At 40.4% G+C, this 21,434-nt stretch overlaps 2 protein-coding genes across 4 annotated transcripts; both read left to right on the forward strand.

Moving 5' to 3' along the window:
* Positions 1 to 7,200: 7,200 nt before the first annotated feature.
* htr1fa (5-hydroxytryptamine (serotonin) receptor 1Fa) lies at positions 7,201 to 8,421 on the forward strand. The gene has a single exon (XM_034561988.1). The coding sequence runs from the start codon at positions 7,201 to 7,203 to the stop codon at positions 8,419 to 8,421; it is 1,221 nt and encodes a 406-aa protein (XP_034417879.1).
* A 2,251-nt stretch (positions 8,422 to 10,672) lies between these two features.
* Positions 10,673 to 21,401, forward strand: LOC117750332 (zinc finger protein 292-like). Of its 3 annotated transcripts, XR_004611797.1 has the most exons (13): positions 10,673 to 10,823; positions 12,201 to 12,346; positions 13,032 to 13,113; positions 13,438 to 13,573; positions 14,179 to 14,381; positions 14,713 to 14,849; positions 15,131 to 15,272; positions 15,518 to 15,802; positions 15,906 to 17,051; positions 17,366 to 18,132; positions 18,569 to 19,398; positions 19,508 to 19,584; positions 19,697 to 21,401. XR_004611797.1 is itself a non-coding variant. In XM_034561491.1 (12 exons), the coding sequence occupies exons 1-12, from the start codon at positions 10,698 to 10,700 to the stop codon at positions 19,699 to 19,701; spliced, it is 4,191 nt and encodes a 1,396-aa protein (XP_034417382.1). In that variant the 5' UTR covers positions 10,673 to 10,697; the 3' UTR covers positions 19,702 to 21,401. The 3 variants fall into 3 exon arrangements, 2 of the variants coding, with proteins under 2 accessions (XP_034417382.1, XP_034417383.1); XM_034561491.1 differs by having other exon boundaries at positions 18,569 to 19,584; XM_034561492.1 differs by lacking the exon at positions 10,673 to 10,823 and adding an exon at positions 10,891 to 11,035 and having other exon boundaries at positions 18,569 to 19,584.
* The last annotated feature ends 33 nt before the right edge of the window (positions 21,402 to 21,434 follow it).

Raw genomic sequence — 21,434 nt, forward strand, 5'->3', positions numbered from 1 at the left:
TGCAGGGGGTCCAGTATTGGATCGGTGAGGGTTTTGAGGTGTGCCAGGACCAGAGAAGGGTGGGACAAAGTTTAAAACCATGATTACTAAGTAAGTTTTAACTGAGTTCTGTTGTTTTCTGGTTGTTTTCTTGTTGATCTTTTTTCTTATTTGTATTTATTCTGTTCTAATTGTACTATTGATTTCATGGACATTTAATTATTTCATGATTCCTTGAGATTCAAACAAAGGTTGAATTGATTAATCAAATGTCTTAGTCTCTCTTCTTCTTCTCTCTCTCTCTCTCTCTCTCTCATTTTCTGTACAGTGCTTTCGGTGATGCAGATGTGCCCATGTGCGCAGTGTGGAAAAAAAATTTTACATTTTAAATTTGACATTTTTTATTATTCCATTATGAATAAGTTACATTGACAGTTAAAAGATTATAATACTATATTATTTTGCAGATTTTCTTTCTCTATGAGCCATGATACGATACATGCCAATACAGATGTGTATACAGGTATGTCTGCGACATACATAGATAGTGATACGGACATTAGCATTTTTGACGAAACACAATTGCTTCCTTTTTTACATTCCAGGAAATGTGACACAAACATAATGGGGAAGAAGTTGAGGAGGCTGACTGGTAAAGCACAAGACTTTCAAATGGGAGATGATTTGTGTCCTGCGTCCCACCTGTTGTTGTGTGTTTGGGAAAGACCAGGGGTGTTTCTAGGATTCAAAGAAAGGGGGGCTTAGTTTTCTAATTCTGCTTCTCCTGGGGAATTTTAAATATACATACATGATTAGTGACCCTAACAGCTCTAATGTTTGGGGATCAAGCCATCAATTGCATAACTATAACTACAATAAATACTAAAAATATCATGTGACTCTTTACCTCTTATCTGGTGAGAGATAACAACTTGTTGGCAGCTACTAAACAGATTGCTTTGAAGTAAATAGCATAGATGTGTGACTTCAGTTTCAGCCTTCTGACATCCCATACTGTTTCTCCAAATGTTATACTATTTACAGGCTGTTGATAATAACACATTATATTATTATTTCCAGTAAAATGTATTCTATAATGCCCACCTGATTTACCATATTTGATGCAGATTTGTGTCCTTTGGTGAAATGGCTGTGTTGTAAACTGTGTAAAGACTCACGTCATAGGATAGGAAAGGAAGTTTTCAGAGAAATCATCTTAATTTTCATTATGTGATGAATGCAAACCTGTCCATATCACACTCTTCTGGGTTCGCTCCAAGCTGCATACCTTCTAGTAATAGTTATATTCATGCTTCAACACAGGATGCACAAAAATAAACACTCCTTGTTGGAGTGCAATTAAATAGATAGCATATCATACTCCATGCTGTATGCATGGGTAGAGTAAATTAATTATAAATAAGCCAATATGATAATAAAAATTATTTTACAATTAATTTTAATACCAACTATTAATATATAAAAATATGTCATATATGTCATTGTTGTATTGGAGTTTATTTTCATTTCATTACAGAAACCTTTGAGTGTTTCATTGCAAAAGCTTAACCATTGACAGTCTACACAATTTAATTGGCACAATCACAACAACTTTGAAGTAGGCCCAATGGGTCTCCATTATACGTGGATGGCAGAAGAAGTCTCTCTGCGAGGAGGACATGATGACACACAGCAGCCTGGCAACCTGAATGAGGTCACAGAGAGTTGATTGATGGTGGGAATGACCGGTTGGGTTTTCAAGATGTCCAGTGATGTAGAGAGGACAGTAACTTACATGCAACGTTGCAATGTGTGTCAAGTGCCACAATAACCCCCCCACCACCCACCACTGCAATGCAGCAATGTAGAAACTCAGCAAAATAGAGAGTCAGTACTTGACCATTATACAGAATATATTGCTGTTTGATACAAAGTCAAACATGTTCAAAAATACTTTAGGGGCTTTAATCAAGGCAAATGCTTTCATAGCTGTGGGCTTTACAATTAAAGGGCACAGATCAAACATACCACCAGCCATGCTGACTTCAAAGAGACTCAATCGGCTGAAAGGGAATGCCTCTAAAAGAAACAGTTGATGACGGACACCAGTAACAATTTGCCATTGATTTTAAACTCAATACACAGATTGTTTTTTGCACATATTGCTAGTCGAACTAAACCTGTTTTGTTAATGTGGATCCATAGATGTGTACTAGTTGTAGAATGTCTGTTCACTGCTCACTAGAAAAAGCCTTTAGCGGATTATTTCTTCCTATAATTACAGAGAATAACTAATCAGAATGTTTTTGTTCACACAATCTAATTGCTGTGGGCCTCAAACATGCTAAAAGTCTGTGTGCCTGCCAGTGATTTCACTAAAATGATAAGCTGTGTTGGGTAAGTTACTTTGTAAAGGTATTACTATAAAGATTTAAAGAGATTCCTGACATCATTACTCAATTAGAAACATCCATCTCAGTTAGCATTGCAGTGTGATACAAGCCTTTTCAGTGCTCATTGTGTTACTGGTACTGAGTAGTGTAGTGATTGAGACATACAAGACAAGGCTCAATTCTGCCATCATGCTTTGTGTCGACATGGAAGTTGCTTTGACAGTGTTTCAACTTCAAAGGAGAAATTAATGAGACATACGCTCACAATAATAATTAATTGCACATCTCTCCACTTTCCAGCATTCAAGCGCCTCTATAAATGTAATTTCCCTCCATACATAAGTACACGTGAACTGACAGCAGCAAAGCACTGAGACATGACTGTACATAAGCTGTATTATACGTCATCAACTTCCCAGATGCATAATGCAGGCCTGTCATTCATTCATGGTGTAGATATTTGTAATGGCTGCTTTGTTATGTGGCTTTAAAGGAGACAGTTCAAGCTAATGTCAATCAACCTCAGCCCACAAGTACACATTAGTGATGTTCAAGTGCATTCAATTCCTGGGAGTTTCCATCTTAAAAGGTCAATTATCTCCAAGATTGAGTAGAGAACAGATGTACAACACTCACAGATGTTAGACAACAAGAACCAATAGATCCTTTCCCTCTCTCAAAAATATGTTTTGCTTATTGTTCCCTCATTTCGATGTTTCACCGTGCAGAATTATGTATGTGCAGACTTTGACACTAGAAGACACTTTAATATGAATGTAAGATTGTGTGACCTCACATCTAGTTTGGCCAATCATAGTCCAATATGTAAGTAGAAGCCTCCAGTGCACATACACTGATGATGCTTATGGTTTTAGGAATATTTACAGTTAAACATAAAATACACAAAATGGTTCCGTTAAAACTAGGATTTGATTTGATGCACTAATGTTGTCTTAAAACTCTATCATTAAAGATTTCACTGAAAGCGAGGGTAAATAGGTAATATGTGCAGTGTGCATACCATCGATAGCAATTAAAGCTGGTTAACGCGTCCTCTTTATTGGACCTATTATCACCTCCATGAGTATAAACTGTCCATAACATTACAATACATGTAGTTGAGCATGATAAAAACAATCAATCATCAACAAACCATCTCTGTCCCCTTTGGATCTGGTGAGCACTTAAACCAGTTCCATTAAATTAAACTACTTTTATCAGCATGGAGGTATCAGCCTGTGCAGTGACACACCAGCTGTGACGTGCATGGGGGGATCCATTCAGGCTTAAAACGAGAACACAGTTCAATGAGTGAGAACATGGGACCTCATGCTGCAAAGTGGACATGGCAGCAGTTTGACCCATTCAGGGTATTTGGAATGAATGACATTGACCCTTTTGTGCACAATTAGCGCATACGCAGTTTATTGTCTTTTAGTCATTTGTCATTATAATCTCAAATAGTGTTCACTATTTTCACCTTTACCTTCACTGATGTATGACATTTCGTTTCCACTTTAATTTTAAAAGAAAACTAACACTGTATTTAAACTCAGAGGGATTTCCTAACAGTAATACTTCTTGCCAACGTTGTCATTTACCTCCACCATCAAAATATATAGAAAAAGCAGATGAAAAAAAGATGATGAGACAGACCGGCAAATAAATGGGTGCTGCAGTTAGTCATCTATTTGCATCTTTCCAGAGCTGTCAGTCAGCTGTTCACAACTCTCCTTCCCAACAACATTTGGCATATTGATGTCCTTCCTGGGCCAAACAGTTTGTGGTCCAGAGATTTCACTCCACGTGACGGATGCAGCTTCCCAGCTCAATGTCAGAGGGTTGACGTTCGTTTTGGTGACTGCAAACGTGTTTGTGTGTGTGCGTGTGCACACAGTGTGTTTGTATCCATGTTTGTTTACAGGATGTCTTCAGGGTGCTTTTATATGTGTTTGAGCTGGGAGGGAGAGAAAGTGGTTGAGAACTAATCTCGATATCTCCATCTCTGAATGTGGAGGGAACATTTTCATCATGCTTCTGCTTTGTCAGCGTCCTTGTTATCTGCACAACCTGAATCTGTGACTTGCAGACTGCAGAAGCATCCTCATATTATATGTGCGTAGCTTAGTGCCACGGCTACATAAGGAACAACTCTTTTTTTTTAAAGATTTGTAAACGTGCGGACAGTTATTCGATAAATCTGCTGAAATCGCAGATCACGGAGCTAAATGTTACTGAACAGTATCAGGGTGTGCTGGTTCTTATCTCTTATCACCCTCACCATAATGGAGATAATTAATGGAGAAAATAATGTACTGTAGCAACTCCTGAAAAACACAAATTTGAAATGACTCTATAATTGTAATACAATGTGGCCAGTCAGTGAATTAAGCTGTGTTGCCTGTATGGCTGAATTCATGCAAGGGCACTGGATTTTGTTCTGAATAAAGCAGAGAGCAGATTCACTCTGGCTTACTGGAGCTTATCTTCAGATGGCCTTGAACAGAAAGCCTGTGTTTTTGAACATTTCGAGACAAAAGCAGATGATTTTCTTTGTGCGCATAATGACAGGCTGACATTGTTAACGCATGCTGTCAATCATCTCACATGAGTGCATGCTCAGACACACACTCTTAAGAACACACCCACTATAACCCTACTGCATATCTAAATATATGTTTGTGCACAAACTATTTTCAGATACACAGCTGAGAATATATCAGCGCATAACAGAAATGCTGCAGTAATTATCATCGACCTGAGCAAAGTAATCGGTTTGGTTTTCTTCCAAATTCCTTTAAGCGTCAATTTTGAAGGAGAGTATAATTGCATCATAACACAGAAGAAGACCATTTTCTTTTTTTTAAAGACTCAAATCACAGGTGTAAAGAAACTAATTTGCCACAGCCAAGCAATTCGCTTTAGAATAGCTGTGAAACCATCTATATTTGTTTTTATTTTGCAGCCAACATAGAGCAATGAACTGTGACTGACTCTTCTCAGCAAAGAGCTTTGTTAAAGAGTTTGGTGAAAGTGCACTTCTGAAAGGAATTTTCTTGCCCCGACCCTGAGAATCTATTTGAAAACATTTGCTAACAAACCAGAGCTTCTGTTTTAAAAACTATCTCTAGCCTGTTAAGGGTTAGCTGGAAAAGCAAAGAAATTGTCCGTGCAGGATGCATACTAATTAAACATAACTTAAACAACAAACATAATCTAAGGGTTATTTGTGTCTGTATGCGTTATAGTCTGTCTTTTATAATACATTAAAACCACCACACTAAGCAAAGAGCACCAAGGTGACTCAGGCTGGCTATGGGATGGCAGTGCCTTGAATACAGTAGAGAAACAATACTCATCATATGCCTCTGCATGCCTCTTCACATTCAATATTTTAATGATGCCACAATTTCACCTGCATCTGCATCTTTTGAAAAATGGTAATATATTGTACAAGTATGGTTTATCTATAATGGTCCAACTGTAAACCAGATATATTTGGCTCTATAGAAAACCCCTTTTGACAAGAAAGGGCGTTGAAAGTTTTCATGGTGAATTATTTTAGCTGGCACTTTGCCATCTGTTAAGGTTAAGTGAACTGAAATCTCTTATCTCATTCACTTCTCATGTACCTTTGCCCCACCGCTCACCCACCCACCCCCTGGTAAACCCACTCTGGGAATCAAGCAGTCTCCGCAGAGAACTGGGAGTCAGAGTGTGGCTGCCTTTGCTCCATCACCACACAAAGTAAAAGTACTGTAGTACTTGTTGTTTCTATAGCAACAGTTCCCACTCATGTCTTCGGGGTACCGTGCAATGCGGAGAGTGATGGAGAGCTGCAATCTCTGAGGATAAATCAACGGTCAACAAATATATATATATATATATATATATATATATATATATATATATATATATATATGCCTTTATTTGTCAGTATGCCAATAATTCCAAGTAATGTTATCCACAAAATGTGAATCCTTTTGAATTTGAAAGGCCTCTGAAACAACATTAATTGTTATCCTTAAACTCAGGATACTCATATGAATAAGCAAGCCAATGAGTTATGTTAGACTGACCTGAATTGAAAGAGCATTGGTTCTCAAGAGTCAAGTTAATATTAATTGGAACCGACGTGCAAACATTAGTTTCTAAGAAACCATTCACTGCATCTGCTGTGGAGGTGTACGCGTCCTTGGCTGTTTCTTAAGCCATCTTCAAGAGCTCTCTTTTATTCCTTCTCTCTCGCAGGTGTTGATGAGTGACAGAGGTGATGTGATGGCAGAACCAGCAGGCAGGACAGAAGCGAGCAGACGGTCTGCTGCACACTGAACCAACTGGATGCAACACGTTAGAGCCTAGAACAGGTAGGAGGGGATTGCTAGATTTTTACTTTTAGAGTTTTGGAAAGTCTGAAAAGAAAAGAAAAGAAAAAATTCTCAAAGCCTTTATACAACCGTTTAAGCTTTCAAGACCTTGGACACAGTCTTTAAAGTCCATTATCTTTCAAGCATATTTTGAATAAAAACTTTAATTTTATTCATCCCGCCATGTTTTACTGTATGTATGGCTATGACTGTTTGAAAGAAGAAGATGACGGAATAATAATACAATTCTTGCAATCATTTTAATGCGCTAAAATGCTGACTGACTGATTAAATTCCATTCCAGATTCTGAATAGTAAGATGACCAACAAAAACAAATACACAGCAGTCAAAAAAAAAAGAATGAACTGATAATGATTTGTCGTCTTCTGAAAATAATTGAAAATGTCCCTAATCTCCTGTTATGTCTAATGCACAACTCCCTGTCTATTCTGCTTGCAGAATGGATTTCCCCAATTGCACTGAAGGGGTGTTTGCCACAAACGGGAGTGGTAATGACTCACTGGAGACCACTAAACTCCCTCCCAGTAAGATCCTGCTTACAATGACCCTGTCTGTGCTGGCTATCCTCACTACATTCTTCAACTGCCTGGTGATTACAGCTATCGCAGTCACGCGCAAGTTGCACCACCCGGCCAACTACCTCATCTGCTCATTAGCAGCGACTGACCTGCTGGTGGCTGTGCTGGTCATGCCCTTCAGTATTATGTACATCCAGAAAGAGACCTGGCTCATGGGTCAGGTGGTGTGTACCATCTGGTTAAGTGTCGATATCACCTGTTGTACTTGCTCCATCCTGCACCTTGCTGCAATCGCCATCGACCGGTACAGAGCCATTACTGATGCGGTGGAGTACTCTCGCAAACGCACGGGGGCCAGGGCTGGGGCGATGGTGGCGGTGGTATGGTTCTTGTCCATCCTCATCTCACTTCCTCCTCTAATCTGGCGCCACTTTAGTGGGGATTCAGAGCAGGAAGACCAGTGCATCATGATGCATCATCACATGGCCTTCACCCTGTACTCCACCCTCGGAGCGTTCTACATCCCCCTGATGCTCATCCTCATCCTCTACTACAAAATCTACCGGGCTGCTCAGACCCTGTATATGCGCAGGGAAGCCAGCCGGGCCAGCCGTCACTCATGTATGACCAATGGGAGCATGATCCCGTCATCCTACCCTGCTGGAGAAGGTGCCGACGATGGTGGACCTCAAAGTCCCCCGCCCATAAGTCCACAAGAAAAGTCTTTCTCTGAACCCTCAACTGAGGAACCTCCACGTGAACGGGTGCGTGTATCGGCAAAGGCATTCAAGTGCAAGCCGCGCCGGAATGAGTCACGCAGTGAGTCCCGTAGTGAGTCCCGTAGTGAGTCACGCAAGAGTCAGTTTTACCAAGGACCACGGATCTCGGGCTCACGGGAGCGCAAAGCGGCATCAATGTTGGGGTTAATAATAGGGGCCTTTGTCATCTGTTGGTTGCCATTTTTTGTCAAGGAAGTGATTGTCAACACCTGCAGTTCTTGCAGTACCTCGATGGAGATGGCTGACTTTCTGACATGGTTGGGGTACCTCAACTCGCTAATCAACCCCCTCATCTACACCATCTTTAATGAAGACTTCAAAAAAGCTTTCCAAAGACTCGTTAGGTGCAGTCATTACCTCTGATGGTTCAATTCATACCCGTAAGCCACCACATGTGCACATGTAACCAGGAGGGGACAAACTAAAGGCACCGACTGAATGCTGATTCAATGTCTCTGAGAGACAATAATGATCGACAACCATTTCCAGCTGCTCCACCAGGCACAGCAAAGTTCCACATTGAAACCCAAGTCCTGCTATTAATATAACAGCCTGAGATTCCCTTGATGTTAATTGGTGCGTTTGAAAGGACACTGACATGTTAATTTTTAGAAAATGGTCCATTGCTGACCTTTTTAAGGCCTGGGTTCAGAACATAACTTAGCCCCATTAAAGGGCCTTGAAACAACTGACCATTAAGGCTTTTCCATCTAATGACCTCCCTTCTATCTATTCCAAGTTGCTGGCTAACATGTGTAAAATACCACATCATACCAAGTTGTGATTTCCTTCGGCCATGGCATTGTCGACGGTGACTTTTATCTGACTGACTGATTGTTAACAGAAATTGTTGTTGAATGTGACAAGTGTTCAGCAAAACCCTCCAACGAATATGAATTATATATCTGTAGATTGTTAAAGCTTTCTGTCAGGTAATGGCAATGATACTGGCGTAATCCAAATCAGAAAGTGCAACGTTATTGACTGCCTTTCATAAATTCCACAGTGATGAACTTAACTTATCATGTTTTAAATGTTTAGTATTAACAGCTAAGAATTGCTTTGATGTGAATAACAAATTGTATGATCTAAGACCAAATCATATCACTAATAACACATTCTGAATCATAGGACAACATATAAAAATGGAGCCTGTGTCAACTTTCAGTATAAAAGGTTAAGTTTTGGAGAGGCCTTAAGGTATTACATGTTCTATAAGACACTACGACTGTAATTGATGTTTTACAGAACCTTTATGTTTACTTTAAGTTATTTCTTGGGGTATTCAGTCATATGTCCTGGAGCCATTAAACACTCCACCCCACCTGACTCCCACGCCATAGCCATCACTAGGTCAATGAATTTGAGAACCACCAGTGCAGAAATCCTCATTACATGAATCCCACTCAAGTACATGGACTATAACTGCTATTTATTTACTGCCTAAAACAGGGTACACGATATGTTGATGGAAATATTGTGGATGAGTCATGCGTGAGGGTGTACTGTATGCCAGAGAGATCAAGTCTGTCATACATGGACATACTGTACATTTGACAGTATGACCAGTATTTGTATACTGTTTCTGTCTTTATCTCTCCCTGTTTCAATAATCAATAATAAACAGCCCACATATGAATGATGTTCCCCTTTTCTTCTCTGAGTTATCATTTATCATCATTTTCTAAGTAAAGATGTGGTACGTGAGTACTGTGAGTAGAGTGTGTGTATGGAGAGAATGATAGCAGGAATAACATAATTGACAACTCACTGAATAAGCTTTACTTGTAAATGAATGTTGATAGGATGAACTGCAATACCACATTTCAGTCTGCCGACTGTTACATATTTGAAGATATTTTCCATATTCTGATATGATTGCGCCCCCTTGTGGCTGTCAAATAAGCTGCGGTCTTTCCAGTTGGCTGTGATGCACTGCATCGCTGTCTTTCACAGATTTAACCTATGGCTTCGACACAGAGATCATGAACCTGGGAATATTGAATTGTTCAATTGGCCTCATCAATCAAACAAATGGAAGTAATGAAATAAAAAAAAATCTGATCCTAATCTGATTACTGTAAAAGTACTTTCACAGATAAAATGTATAAGAATTAGATGTCAAACATGTGTCATCACATGAATAAAAATGAACTCAAGTTTGCGATTAACGATGCAATGTCCAGATGTTAAACGTAGGGTAATTTATTCTTAACAATTAACAGTGAAAAGAAATTGGATTTTCAGCCAGGACTGAAGAGGCACATGCGTCTCCAGAGCCGCCTGTTGCCGACCCCTGGTCTGGTTTCTAAGACTGTTTGTTGTGCCACAAAAGTCCAAATATAATTCACAGTTTTCGCTCAAGATTACATGTCAGGCTTAAATCTTTATGTAATTCTGTCATTGGCTCATTTGTAAAAAAAAAATAAAAAAAACTATTACTTTAATCAGTTTTTTAATCTTTAATAAACATTGAAAATGGCTGTTTGTTTCCTGTCTATTGTTAATAAACCTAAACCGTAAATATTATTACTGTAATAATGGGGTTGCCAGGTTGGTTGTATTTCCTCGCGGGGGATACGAGGACGCTACCTTTCAAACCTGGCAACTTTGAGTATGCGCTGCATACAGTAGACAGTATGGCGGACAGCGAAAGTGATTTGGAAACAGACGGACTTGAATTGGCCCTGGACACGTTGTGCGACAGACACTGCAGCCACGCGTCGTCTCTGAAAAGCAAAGGATACTGCTCTGAGTTCTGTGAGGTAATGCGCGTCTCTATTTGGTCAAATGGTCTCCACGGTCGGTATCTGTTTGTTGCTAACGCTGCTAGCTTTGCTAGCTAACGTCAGTCCCCAGACTAGGTCGCGTTATGTTTGGCGTCATTGTGAAGCTAAGACTGTGGTATAGCCCCGGCGTAGACACACCATGCATGGTTAATACAACGAAGAGAGATATACACTGTACTTCTGGCGAGGTAACTTGATGTAGAAGGCCACCTTAATTCCTCGAAACAGGCCTATCCGATATGTGATTTAGCTTGGCTTGTTAGCTTTGTAGCTAACGTTAACTTAAGGCAGTAAAGTTAAGCGTATTAACGGCATGAAGTCATCATAGGTCTACTAACAAGCTGTATTCGGCCAAAAATACTGGTTACAACTTTGTTTTAACTTTTAAGGAAAACACTGTTCCATCCAGCTCAGGCAACTTAACGCTAAATAATATAATTAATAGTCTCGCACAGACAGAGCAGTCGCCACAGTAAGAGCTAACGTTAGCTAGTTAACGTAGGAGCTAACGTGAAATACCAAAACAATCTAATTCGCGTTACAAAATCCCCAATGGGAAACTTAATTACCAACAATCACGTAACGTTATCAGCAGGTTTGTTTAACACACATAACTAGTTAAGTTAGCCAGCGTTGATTACAAGGCGAACTTATTGTCAGCTACACGACTCTAAACTCATTGTACGTGCTGCTGTTAAAGTCTTGCATCAGTGTGATATCAGCCTTGTTTATAAGGTATAACTTAAGCCAGTATTCCATTTAACTTACCACACTATCCACGATCAATGTTTGTCCCACCTTTCCTCGAGATGTGGGAGTTAAAGCATGGGAACTGAACTGTAAAACATTAAAATATATCACAGATATGCAGTTTAACCTAGCACTCTTTACGTATTTGTTTCAGACAGTGTTTTGTAAATGGTAGTTTGTGTCATGTTTTTTAATAGGCTACCTGTACTGCCTCGATAAGGAGACAGTATTGAACTATTGTCTTTTAACACCACGATTCATCCAGTAAAGTTAACATTTTATAGATTTCTATTGTTTTTAGGTAGGTTCAGTTTATGCACGCTGCATACAAATGTGCCGAAAATACTTTAAAGTTGTATGCCATGACATGATATTACACATTCGACTGACATGACCATTATTGTCAACACACAATTTGCCTACACTGAAAACCCCTTCCCCTCTGTAGTAACGTTAACATCCGGATGTGATATTTTCAAGTACATTGAAACAAACTATGACTGAATGTGCTGAATATTTAACTGATTAGTTAAAAAATAATAACTGTCGTGATCAATTTAAATGTATTTCATCTTTCTACATTTCTGTGTTCCTTCTGCACAGTTGGTTGAGGAGTACACAGGGCAATGGCAAGTTCCTCTCCCTCAGCTGAAGGTGCTGCGGACTGCACTCTGCAGTTTCACCAAAGCCACTGCTGCCTTCCCTGATGACTGTCAGCACATCCATTATGTTCTCAGCAGTATGGCCTTGTAAGTAGTTTGTGCCTTGTCAACTAATATTTATGTTCTATATGTTAAACCGGCGGCTAGCAGCTAACCATCCTCACAATGCATACAGTTCTAACCTGGGGGGGAGCTTTACGCTTCCACACTGACAAAGTGGGTTTTGATTGAGTGCAGTGACTCGCATTTACTAACAAGCACACATGTAAACAAAGCACAGAAAATGTACACTGACAACACATAAACGCAGACTTCATTCTCTTCTCAGGATGCCATCAATCAACTATATTTTTTAATATCGGGATTAGTATTGTCAATGCTCTGAATTTCCAATTTTGCACATTTTAATGAACAGGCATACTGAACCTATTAGTCTTTCAGTAACTGTTAGCAGAAAACGAATGAATGGTTAAAAGTGTAACATAATAGCTTGTTCTTTTGTAGACATTGTTTGTTAATGTTTAGAGGGGCAACCATTGTAGGTACAGTACATTGTGCCACAGCATTGTCCCCAACTGATGTTAGTAGAGCTACAGTTAAAAAACGTTTTGCATGGATTAGCTTCTAAGTATAGCTCATTATTACTCTTTGACAGTAGCACTTGTATAGAAGAGGATTTCGAAGGGTTTGATGAGCTGATTTTTTGGATTAAGATATTGTCTCACTGTGAAATGTTTTTTTGTCAAACGAATGTTCCTTTATTGTCTTGCAGGAGTTTCTTTGAACTGATGCTGTTTTTCAGCAAAGAAGAATTTGTGGAAGAGCCTTTAAAAGACATTCTTGATTCCTTTCAGGTGACAAAAACTGACACACCGTTTCAATCCCCAATTTTCTTATTCACACTTTCATTACACCCAGCTGCCATATTAGTAAATGAGTGAGTGTTTTCCTAAAAGTTACCAGCCAGTGTGACCCCAATGTTTTATCAAAATAACAACTGCTTGTGTGTTTTCTACTGCTACTATATTCATATATAATTGAGTGATTTAGTATTTAATTCTGAACCAACATATCTTTAAAAGTCGATGTTGTGATTGGTCATCTTACGAAAAAAAGTTGATTGTTCTTCAAGAGAGAAAAAAATGTACGTTAACCCGTTTTTTTACTGCTCTTTGCAGGAGTGCCACTCTCAGCTCCTGAGGCACCGGAACATCTACCTTCAACATGTGAAGCTGATTATCAAAGCAGGAGGCCCATGGGAGAATCTAGTGCTGCAAGGAATCCTGAAAGAGGGGGACTTGCCATTAAAAGAAGGTATGCTCATGGCCATACTTCATTGTCAATTGGTTCACCCCACTCTTATGACTAGACTTGCTATTAATAAGACGATGAAGTTGTGTCAACAACCAACGTAATCAGTTTAACAGAAAGGGAGAAGAGGAGAGGTGAGTACACATAGCTTTTTGGAGCAGCAGTACTGATTGATGACAAATTGTATCATAGACTTGCCTTCCTGTCTATCACTTATCACTCTCATACCGTCAATCCACACACTAAGGGAGTTCAGCTGCTGCTGTTTTTTATGGACTTGTTCAACAGAATTTGTCCTGCAGGCTGTCTAGGCGACCATGGCCAAAAGGCATGCGTCATTAACAGTATTTGGTCAAATCTACAGTCACCTTTAATGCAATGTCCAATTCCTCCTAAAAATGTATTGTAATTTCAAAATATTTCATCAAAACTAGTAGCTGATCAAACCCTTCACCATCATATCATAGAATAACAAAACTGAAGGGCCAGTAAATAATTGTAATGACCTCAATATTGGTGGTGTTATTTGTCATTACCCTAGCCAACACCTGTATGTAAAAACCTGTATATCATATATATGTTAACTTATGTAATTCCCTCCCATGCAGTTGAGGACTACTTAAGCTCAGAGTTGCCAGTATTCTTTGAGCTGCGGATTCGCTATCTGCAAGCCTGTGAACGAATGCAAGAGGCAATGGCCCTGGCTAAAAGCTGCCTGGAGAATCGCGAGGCTGGAAAGCATCTGTACTTCCATCAGGCCTACCTGACCTGCCTCTACAAGGCCTCACTGCATGAACACCTTCACAAGGAGGTAAGAGACACACGGTGGCAAAGGATGTGAGGCATTATGGGGCTTTTTGTAGATAAATATGTTTTCCCCTAACGATGTCACAGTACTAATCATCAAATTATTCTAATTATTAACCATTAAAACATGACTCATTATTAAGATGCTGTATTTAAATACAACTGCAATTGATCTGCTGTATGATTTTAGGTGAATGGAAGATATAATGAGCACCCAATTGAACAGATGATTCTTTTATTCCTACTTGTTGATTCTAATGCATTTTGGTTTATTTAATATTTGGTGTATTTGTTTATGCATGTATGCATGTGCCTCTTCATATCTTCCTCCACAGATGGCAGAGATAGATGGCCGTGATGCAGTGGAGATCATCTGCAACACAGAGAGCGTTGAAAAAGATGAGCTTTTGTTGTCGCTGTGTAAAGCTTTCCTTACCCAGCAGCTACACAATGGAGACATGTACTACATCTGGTAAGAATGACCTTCAAACATGTACGTCACACTGATACTACATTGGATTGTCCCCCTCAGTGTTCATAGCTGATGGTACTTTCAGGTTACGTAATTCACCCAGTGTTCGCACAATATGTGTGTGATAAATTGTGTAGTAAGGGGAGCTGTTGTCAAGATATGCAGTTTTATATTTTTTATTTAGTTTCGTACCCCCTCTGTTAACTTAGGAATAAGAACATTGTTGTTTAGTCAAAACATATAACTGACGTCTTTAGCTTGTTTTCCGCGGCCTCTTGCAGGGACCTGGTGTTCATCTGGAGCAGGTTGCATCTCAGGGCCCATCCCTCCAGACATGGTTTCCGGGCCGAGTGCTTGCAGTTGGCTTCTTCTGCAACGAACGTCAGAGCCATCTTCCCCTTCATCAAACTGGTCACCACAGAGGTGCGACCGACGTCACAGCATCTCCTTTTTTCATGTTGTGTTTCTCAGAATAAATTATGTATTTAGCACAAAGTTTGAAGCTTGCGTCTGAAATCTGTGAAGAAAGTGGCAAGGAAGATCAGAGGAAAACACCCTTTACACTGCTGGAAATACACAGCTTCCATTTTTTTTCATCTTGAACCTCTAATATGATTCTCCCATCTACCATTTGACCTTGTTTTAATCACTTTTTTGTTTTTGGACAGCTGGGGGTTGAAGGAGTCCAGGTCTGCGTGGAGCTTTGTGCCAGGGCCTTGCAGCTGGGTGAAGTGCAGGCGGACAGCGTAACCCGGTCCCTTGTCTGCAAGACCATCGCCTTCCTGCTACCTCACGACCTGGAGATCTGTCGAGCGTGTGCGCTGCTGGTCTTCTGCCAGGAACGCACCCTGGAAGCTTACCGAACTGTCTGCCTGCTTTACATGCATCCTGACCAGGAGCCGCATCCCCAAAACAGCCCTGTCCGGACCAACGTTCGCTTCCATATTTTGCAGGTCGGAGGTGGTGGAGAGGGAAATATGTTATCTGATGTAATTATAGATTGGATGTAATAGCATTATGATTTATGCCTAAGATTTGTATATCTTTGTTTTCCAGATGCTCAAGGAGCGCCTGTGTTTTGACCCCGAGTTTTGGAACCTCTTGACCCTCAGGACCCACTGCTTGGAGTTGATGAGTGACAAGGTTATGAAGGCTGCTGTTCTCAGTGATCTTAAGGAGGAGGAAGAGAAGGAATCCAGTGAAGAGCTGTTAATAAATATGTGTGTAAATGACTCATGCTCTCACGGTTTCAATTCCTGCCAGTGCACTGTGGATGGAGAGACCGAAAAGTGGGTTGCCCCACCAAATAATGCTCTTCGGAAGAGGACGAAATGGCGGAAACGCCTTCGAAGGAGAACCCGATCTAAATCTGACGATGAGGCTGACCGTGGGGATGATCCAGAGTTCAAATACAATCTCAAATCCACCTCTTATGACAATAAGCCGGTGTATTCACTAAGACGCATTCACGCTAACATTGAAAATTCTGCTATTGTAAAAGCCCCCCTGAACCGCAAGAGAGAATACTTGTCGAGGTGTGTGAAGAGCCATATTTTGAAAAGGAAGGGTCGGAATAAAGGATGTTTGCAGGGTCTTCCGAGGCTGGAGCAGGTGCAGACCGTTCAAGAGAAGAAGGCCAAAGTTCACGAGAAGAAGGTCAAAGGGAAAGGGGAAAAACGTGGACGGAAGCCGTCACAGAAACTGGAACTCTCCTTCCCTGATAATCAGATCTCCCTCACTGAGGAAGAGTCTGGTTTTGAGGAGATAACTGACACAGAAGACAGAGAGTTGGATATGCCTCACCTGGAGAATGAATTTGAACAAAAGAGTGAACAGAAAGAGAATCAATTCGAGCAGATGGATAACCTTGAGAGGGAAAATGAACTTGAGAAACATCCCGACTTGATCTCTAGTAGCAATCTCAATGAACAAACCCAAAGGGAATCTCCAGCACAGTTTTGTGAAGGTCTTCCTGACGAGCCTCAAGCTGCTGTTCCTTCTGTTGACGCTGATCCTGAGCTTGATGGTCCACTCTTGACATTATTGGATTGTCCAATAGAGCTACACAGCTACTCTCTCAAATCCAAAAAGCCTGATCAGGATAAACTGCAACCTCCAGAATCCTCGGCACAAGATGAGTTGAATGGCGACACACGACAGGAGCCCCAACCCACAGTGGAACCAGACATGCCAAACACAGAGGTCAGTGGTTTTTCTGTAATTACCTCCCAGGAATTTGATAATGAAGGTTCATAATTGTCACATGTTTTCCAAATGAATGAATCTTTATCTTGTCTTACTTGCTGGATGTATTTTGCTTTGAATACTACTGCAGTGGAATCCTTGTGTAAATGCAGGAGCAATACTTTGACATGCACTGACACTGCATATAAAAAAGGGAATATAAAGATATGGGAGGGTTCTATAGTCTTTTTTTGCATTGTATTTGATATTCTGCTAACTCTTTATGTTGAACTTGTAGCACTTATTTCAGTGGTTTGTTGTCTTTTCTCCAGATGAAAGCCAAGAGAACGTGGAAGGACAAAATACTCCGCACTCAACAATATGCCCACTTGACTCACCACTGCAACTTCTGCCACAAAGACTATAAAGGCTTGAATGTTATGAGGCATGCTCTCTCGCACCTTAAGAGGAGGAAACTAAAATGTATACTCTGTGGAAAACGCTTTAAACAGCTCCCCTTTGCCAAAAAGCATATTCTGGACCACATTGATGAAATGTCCAAGCAGAAACCCCCTGATAAGCAGCCATGCACTGAGGACATTCCAGCTGCTAATGGAATAGTAGACAATGTGAAAAATACGAGTCAGCCTCCGAATGAAAATCCGACTTCCATTTCCGTTGAGAAACCCTCTGAACAGAAAACTGTAGGCAAAACCAAAATGTCAAGTCTCAAGAGGGAAGATCGAATCATCAGGAACCTGCGCACACTCATCAAAAAGACATCTGTGCTTCACAAAAAGTGCAAGAACCCCGATGCAAAAATATTCAAGCAGGTCGAATTCAAAGATGAGCAGGTAATCATTAAAGATGACACGGTGACTGTAAGAGATCCATCTGTGGTGGAAAAGGAGAAGCCAGCAGGAGAAAATGGCTACGGGGTGGACACGTATCACTTGTGCCCCTCTGAGTCCTGTGATAGAGTATTCATGAGGATTAGCACCACACTCACAAAGCACGCCATTAAATGCCATATCAACGAAGAGAAGGTGCTGGAGAAGACTTTTGTGTGGACCAAACACAAGTGCACCCTATGCCTCAGGTAAGAAGTTCACTATGTCAGGCAGCACACACGTCCTTATCCAGAGTTTAATGTATTTGCTTTATTGTTTAAAGTAGACAGGTGGGAGATTGGAAGGCTTGTACATTATAGCATCCATTTTATACATGTCTGGTGAAGATGACCATGTAATTGTGAGTTTACCAACTCTACAATTAGTGCCAGGGATAGTGGAAATAGACTTATGTTGTGAATCAATTAATAACGCATAGCTTTCCTCATGAGCAAGTGCATGTGGTGAAGGTAATGTTAAACATGGAGGATGATGAGGCACCAGTCGGGATTAAAGCACCTTCCTAGCTTTGATACAAGTAGTGCTAGAATTTTAAAGACTAACACAGCCATGTGTAAATAATCTTTATTGCAAGCTATGTTTTTGAAAGGTTGTTATTGGGCTGACTGTGCTTTCCTCCAACAGGCAGATACAGTTTCTCCAGCATTATAAGGACCACATGAAGCTCCACGATACTTCTCTCCAGCACTTCTGCTACCATCTGGAGTGCAACCAGCGCTTCTCGACACTGCAGGATTTAAAGGACCATATTAACACTCACCAGCCCTTCAGACCTCAATGTTCAGTCACAGACTGTGAGAAGCTGTTCTCAAGCTTTCAAGGTCTCTACGACCATGAATGGAGACACTACATCCCAGCACCTCAAAGGGAGGAACTAGATTTGGGACCCGGCAGACAGAAGATGCAAAGTCAAGAAGCGCCGTGGAAGCAGAGAGTGAAGGTTGAAGACACATGGCTTCAGAGTAAAAAAGGGCCAAGGGAAAGTCCGGTCCTTTATCACGCAGAGGCCTCTAATCTTGAGGGTTTCAGAGAAATGAATAAAACTGAAGTCCAGCCCGGCAGAGGCATTGTCCCAGACAGTAATCAAGACCCGTCTAAACCTCCTAATTGTTCAGAGAACACAGTCGGTCATGAGCCCACAAACGACTGCAAAGCCGCCGTCAATGGACATCAGAAAGAGACGGGACACAAATTGTTAGAGGGAAAGACTCCAAGTAAGAGCTCTCAAAAAAGAACGCCCATCGAGCGGGACGCCTTGAATGTCCGAGAACTTGTGGATTTGTCCACTTTAACCGAGCACAAAACCTTCAAACCTGAAGATCCCGCATATGCAACGTTTGTCAAGGCTCCCTTCATCCGGCCGCCACCCTCCACCTACCTGGATGAATCTCGGCTCTCGATGCGCAAGAGGAGGTCCAATGAGGAGGATGCGCCGAGGAAAAATATTTACTCGAGTAATAAGAAAAATAAGGAGCTTCTTCCAGACAAGCAGCGGCAGGTGGATAACGTGACCTCTGGGCAGAAGATCAGGCATCGCTGTGACAAATGTCTTTCCTCTTTCAGCAGCATAGAAGAATTACAGAAACACCAAGCCCTTAACACCTGCTCATCACTCTTTGGCTTCGATTCAGATGATGAAAGTGAGTCTACTCGATGCGCTGATTATAAAGTGTATCGAGCCACTATTTTAATGGATATTTCTAACCTACTTTACCACTGGATAATCTATTTGTTTTGTCTTTCCTTTCTTAGGTTAGTGGTGAGAGGAGCTGTACTCTGCCACCCGGCACAGGGCAAGCATTTTAGATAAAGCAACACTGGAACCTGTTCCTTATTCTCACTACCGTAACTAGTACAATACCGTACTGAATACCAGTTTGTAAACAATGCGGAAATATGTGCCAAAAAGTTGAATTCTCTCCCAATTAAATGGAAACCTTTTTTTTGGGGGATAAAACTAAAACTTTCCTCAAAACATCATCAGTGCACGCTTTGTTTTGAAGGCCAAACAAATACAAATCTGTGATGAATATATATTCTCTTCATGTGTGATGAATCAGTACTTATTTGCCTTGTCAAACAATATTGGTTATAAAGGAACACATTAGTTTTTTATGGCCCAAGACGACCTCCGGAGACCGTTGTCCGTGTACAAATGCTCTGTTACCTTAAGATAAGTTGTCATCACAGTATTCCTTTTTTAGACCACAGACGGACACTTTTTTTGAATGACACAAACATTGGCTGGAGTCACCATACCTCGGTTAAGTTATAGTAACCCATGTTATATGTGGCTGAAATAAATATTTGTATTTATTTTTCAGTTTGACTTATTGACACTGATATGTTTTGAGTGAAATATTTGTTGCATCTATTGGAAGCCTTTTATTTGTAGGATTATAGACCAAAAGTTCCCCAAATTTCTTTCATGGGCAACAATTTATTGTACCATCTTGATCATGTATTTTGGTGGAGAATGGGTTGGCTTTTCTTTTTGGCTTTGAATAGTTTTTCTCTCATGCTTTGCTGGAAACATCTGGTGGCAGAGGGTGTCCTATCGTAGTCCCATCAGGACTTCTTGAACATCTGGCGTTCCCACCTGTGGTGTTCAACATTATGCCAAATGGCTCCAATTTTGTCGTTTACATTCAGTGTATCGAAAAAAGTCCTTGCAACTGTATGAAAAACTGTGAGAAATCATTTTGATTGATTGAAAGCTGAGCTCAATGTGTGTTGCCTTCTCTGTTTAGCATGTTTGTTAAAATATTGTCGTCTTCCTAATGAATTATACACAGCCCTGAGTTCTGGTCTTTGTTGAGAGGATGTATACAAAGTTGAAATGACAGTAGCAGTAGCTACGTGGTGGAGTCTTCTCTCCACGTCTCTATTGTTAAAATGTATTATTCTAAATAAACCCTCTGAACCGTTATCTCATACAGCAGGTTTTCTAACCGTGAGATGTGGGCTGCTGATTGGCTTTGTTTACTCGTTGTCTGCTCTTGGTGTGACAACAGGAATCACTTAAGCCGTCACCAAATTGTCTGAAAACATATGCATCTGCTTTCATACTGCAACACTATTCTCTTCAGTATGATTCCCCATTGCATTTGTGCCATAACTAAATCAGTGTTGATTATAGGTAAAGATAAACATTAAATCTGTCAGATATTGCCAGTTTGCTCCAAGTTTTCTTTTTACCTCCACAGCCATGTCTGTCGATATGTAGAATATTTCACATTGGTTATGTGTATACTCTTGAGATGGTTGATCTGTTTAATAACTTTTTTATGTAATGTTTTTACGGGACTGCACACTTAAACCTGCTTATTTATATGTACAAATGTTAATATATTGGATTTGTAAAGGTATTGATTCCCTATCTATTTTTTCTTAAAGAAAGTGATTGAATTGTTTTGAATAAACAAATTAAACTCAAAGTCTGTCCTTACCAATGATACTTATGGTTTTGGTTAATATGTGTTGCATATTA

Source organism: Cyclopterus lumpus, chromosome 21 (assembly GCF_009769545.1).
Source record: "Cyclopterus lumpus isolate fCycLum1 chromosome 21, fCycLum1.pri, whole genome shotgun sequence".
Classification (NCBI taxonomy): Eukaryota; Metazoa; Chordata; class Actinopteri; order Perciformes; family Cyclopteridae; genus Cyclopterus; species Cyclopterus lumpus.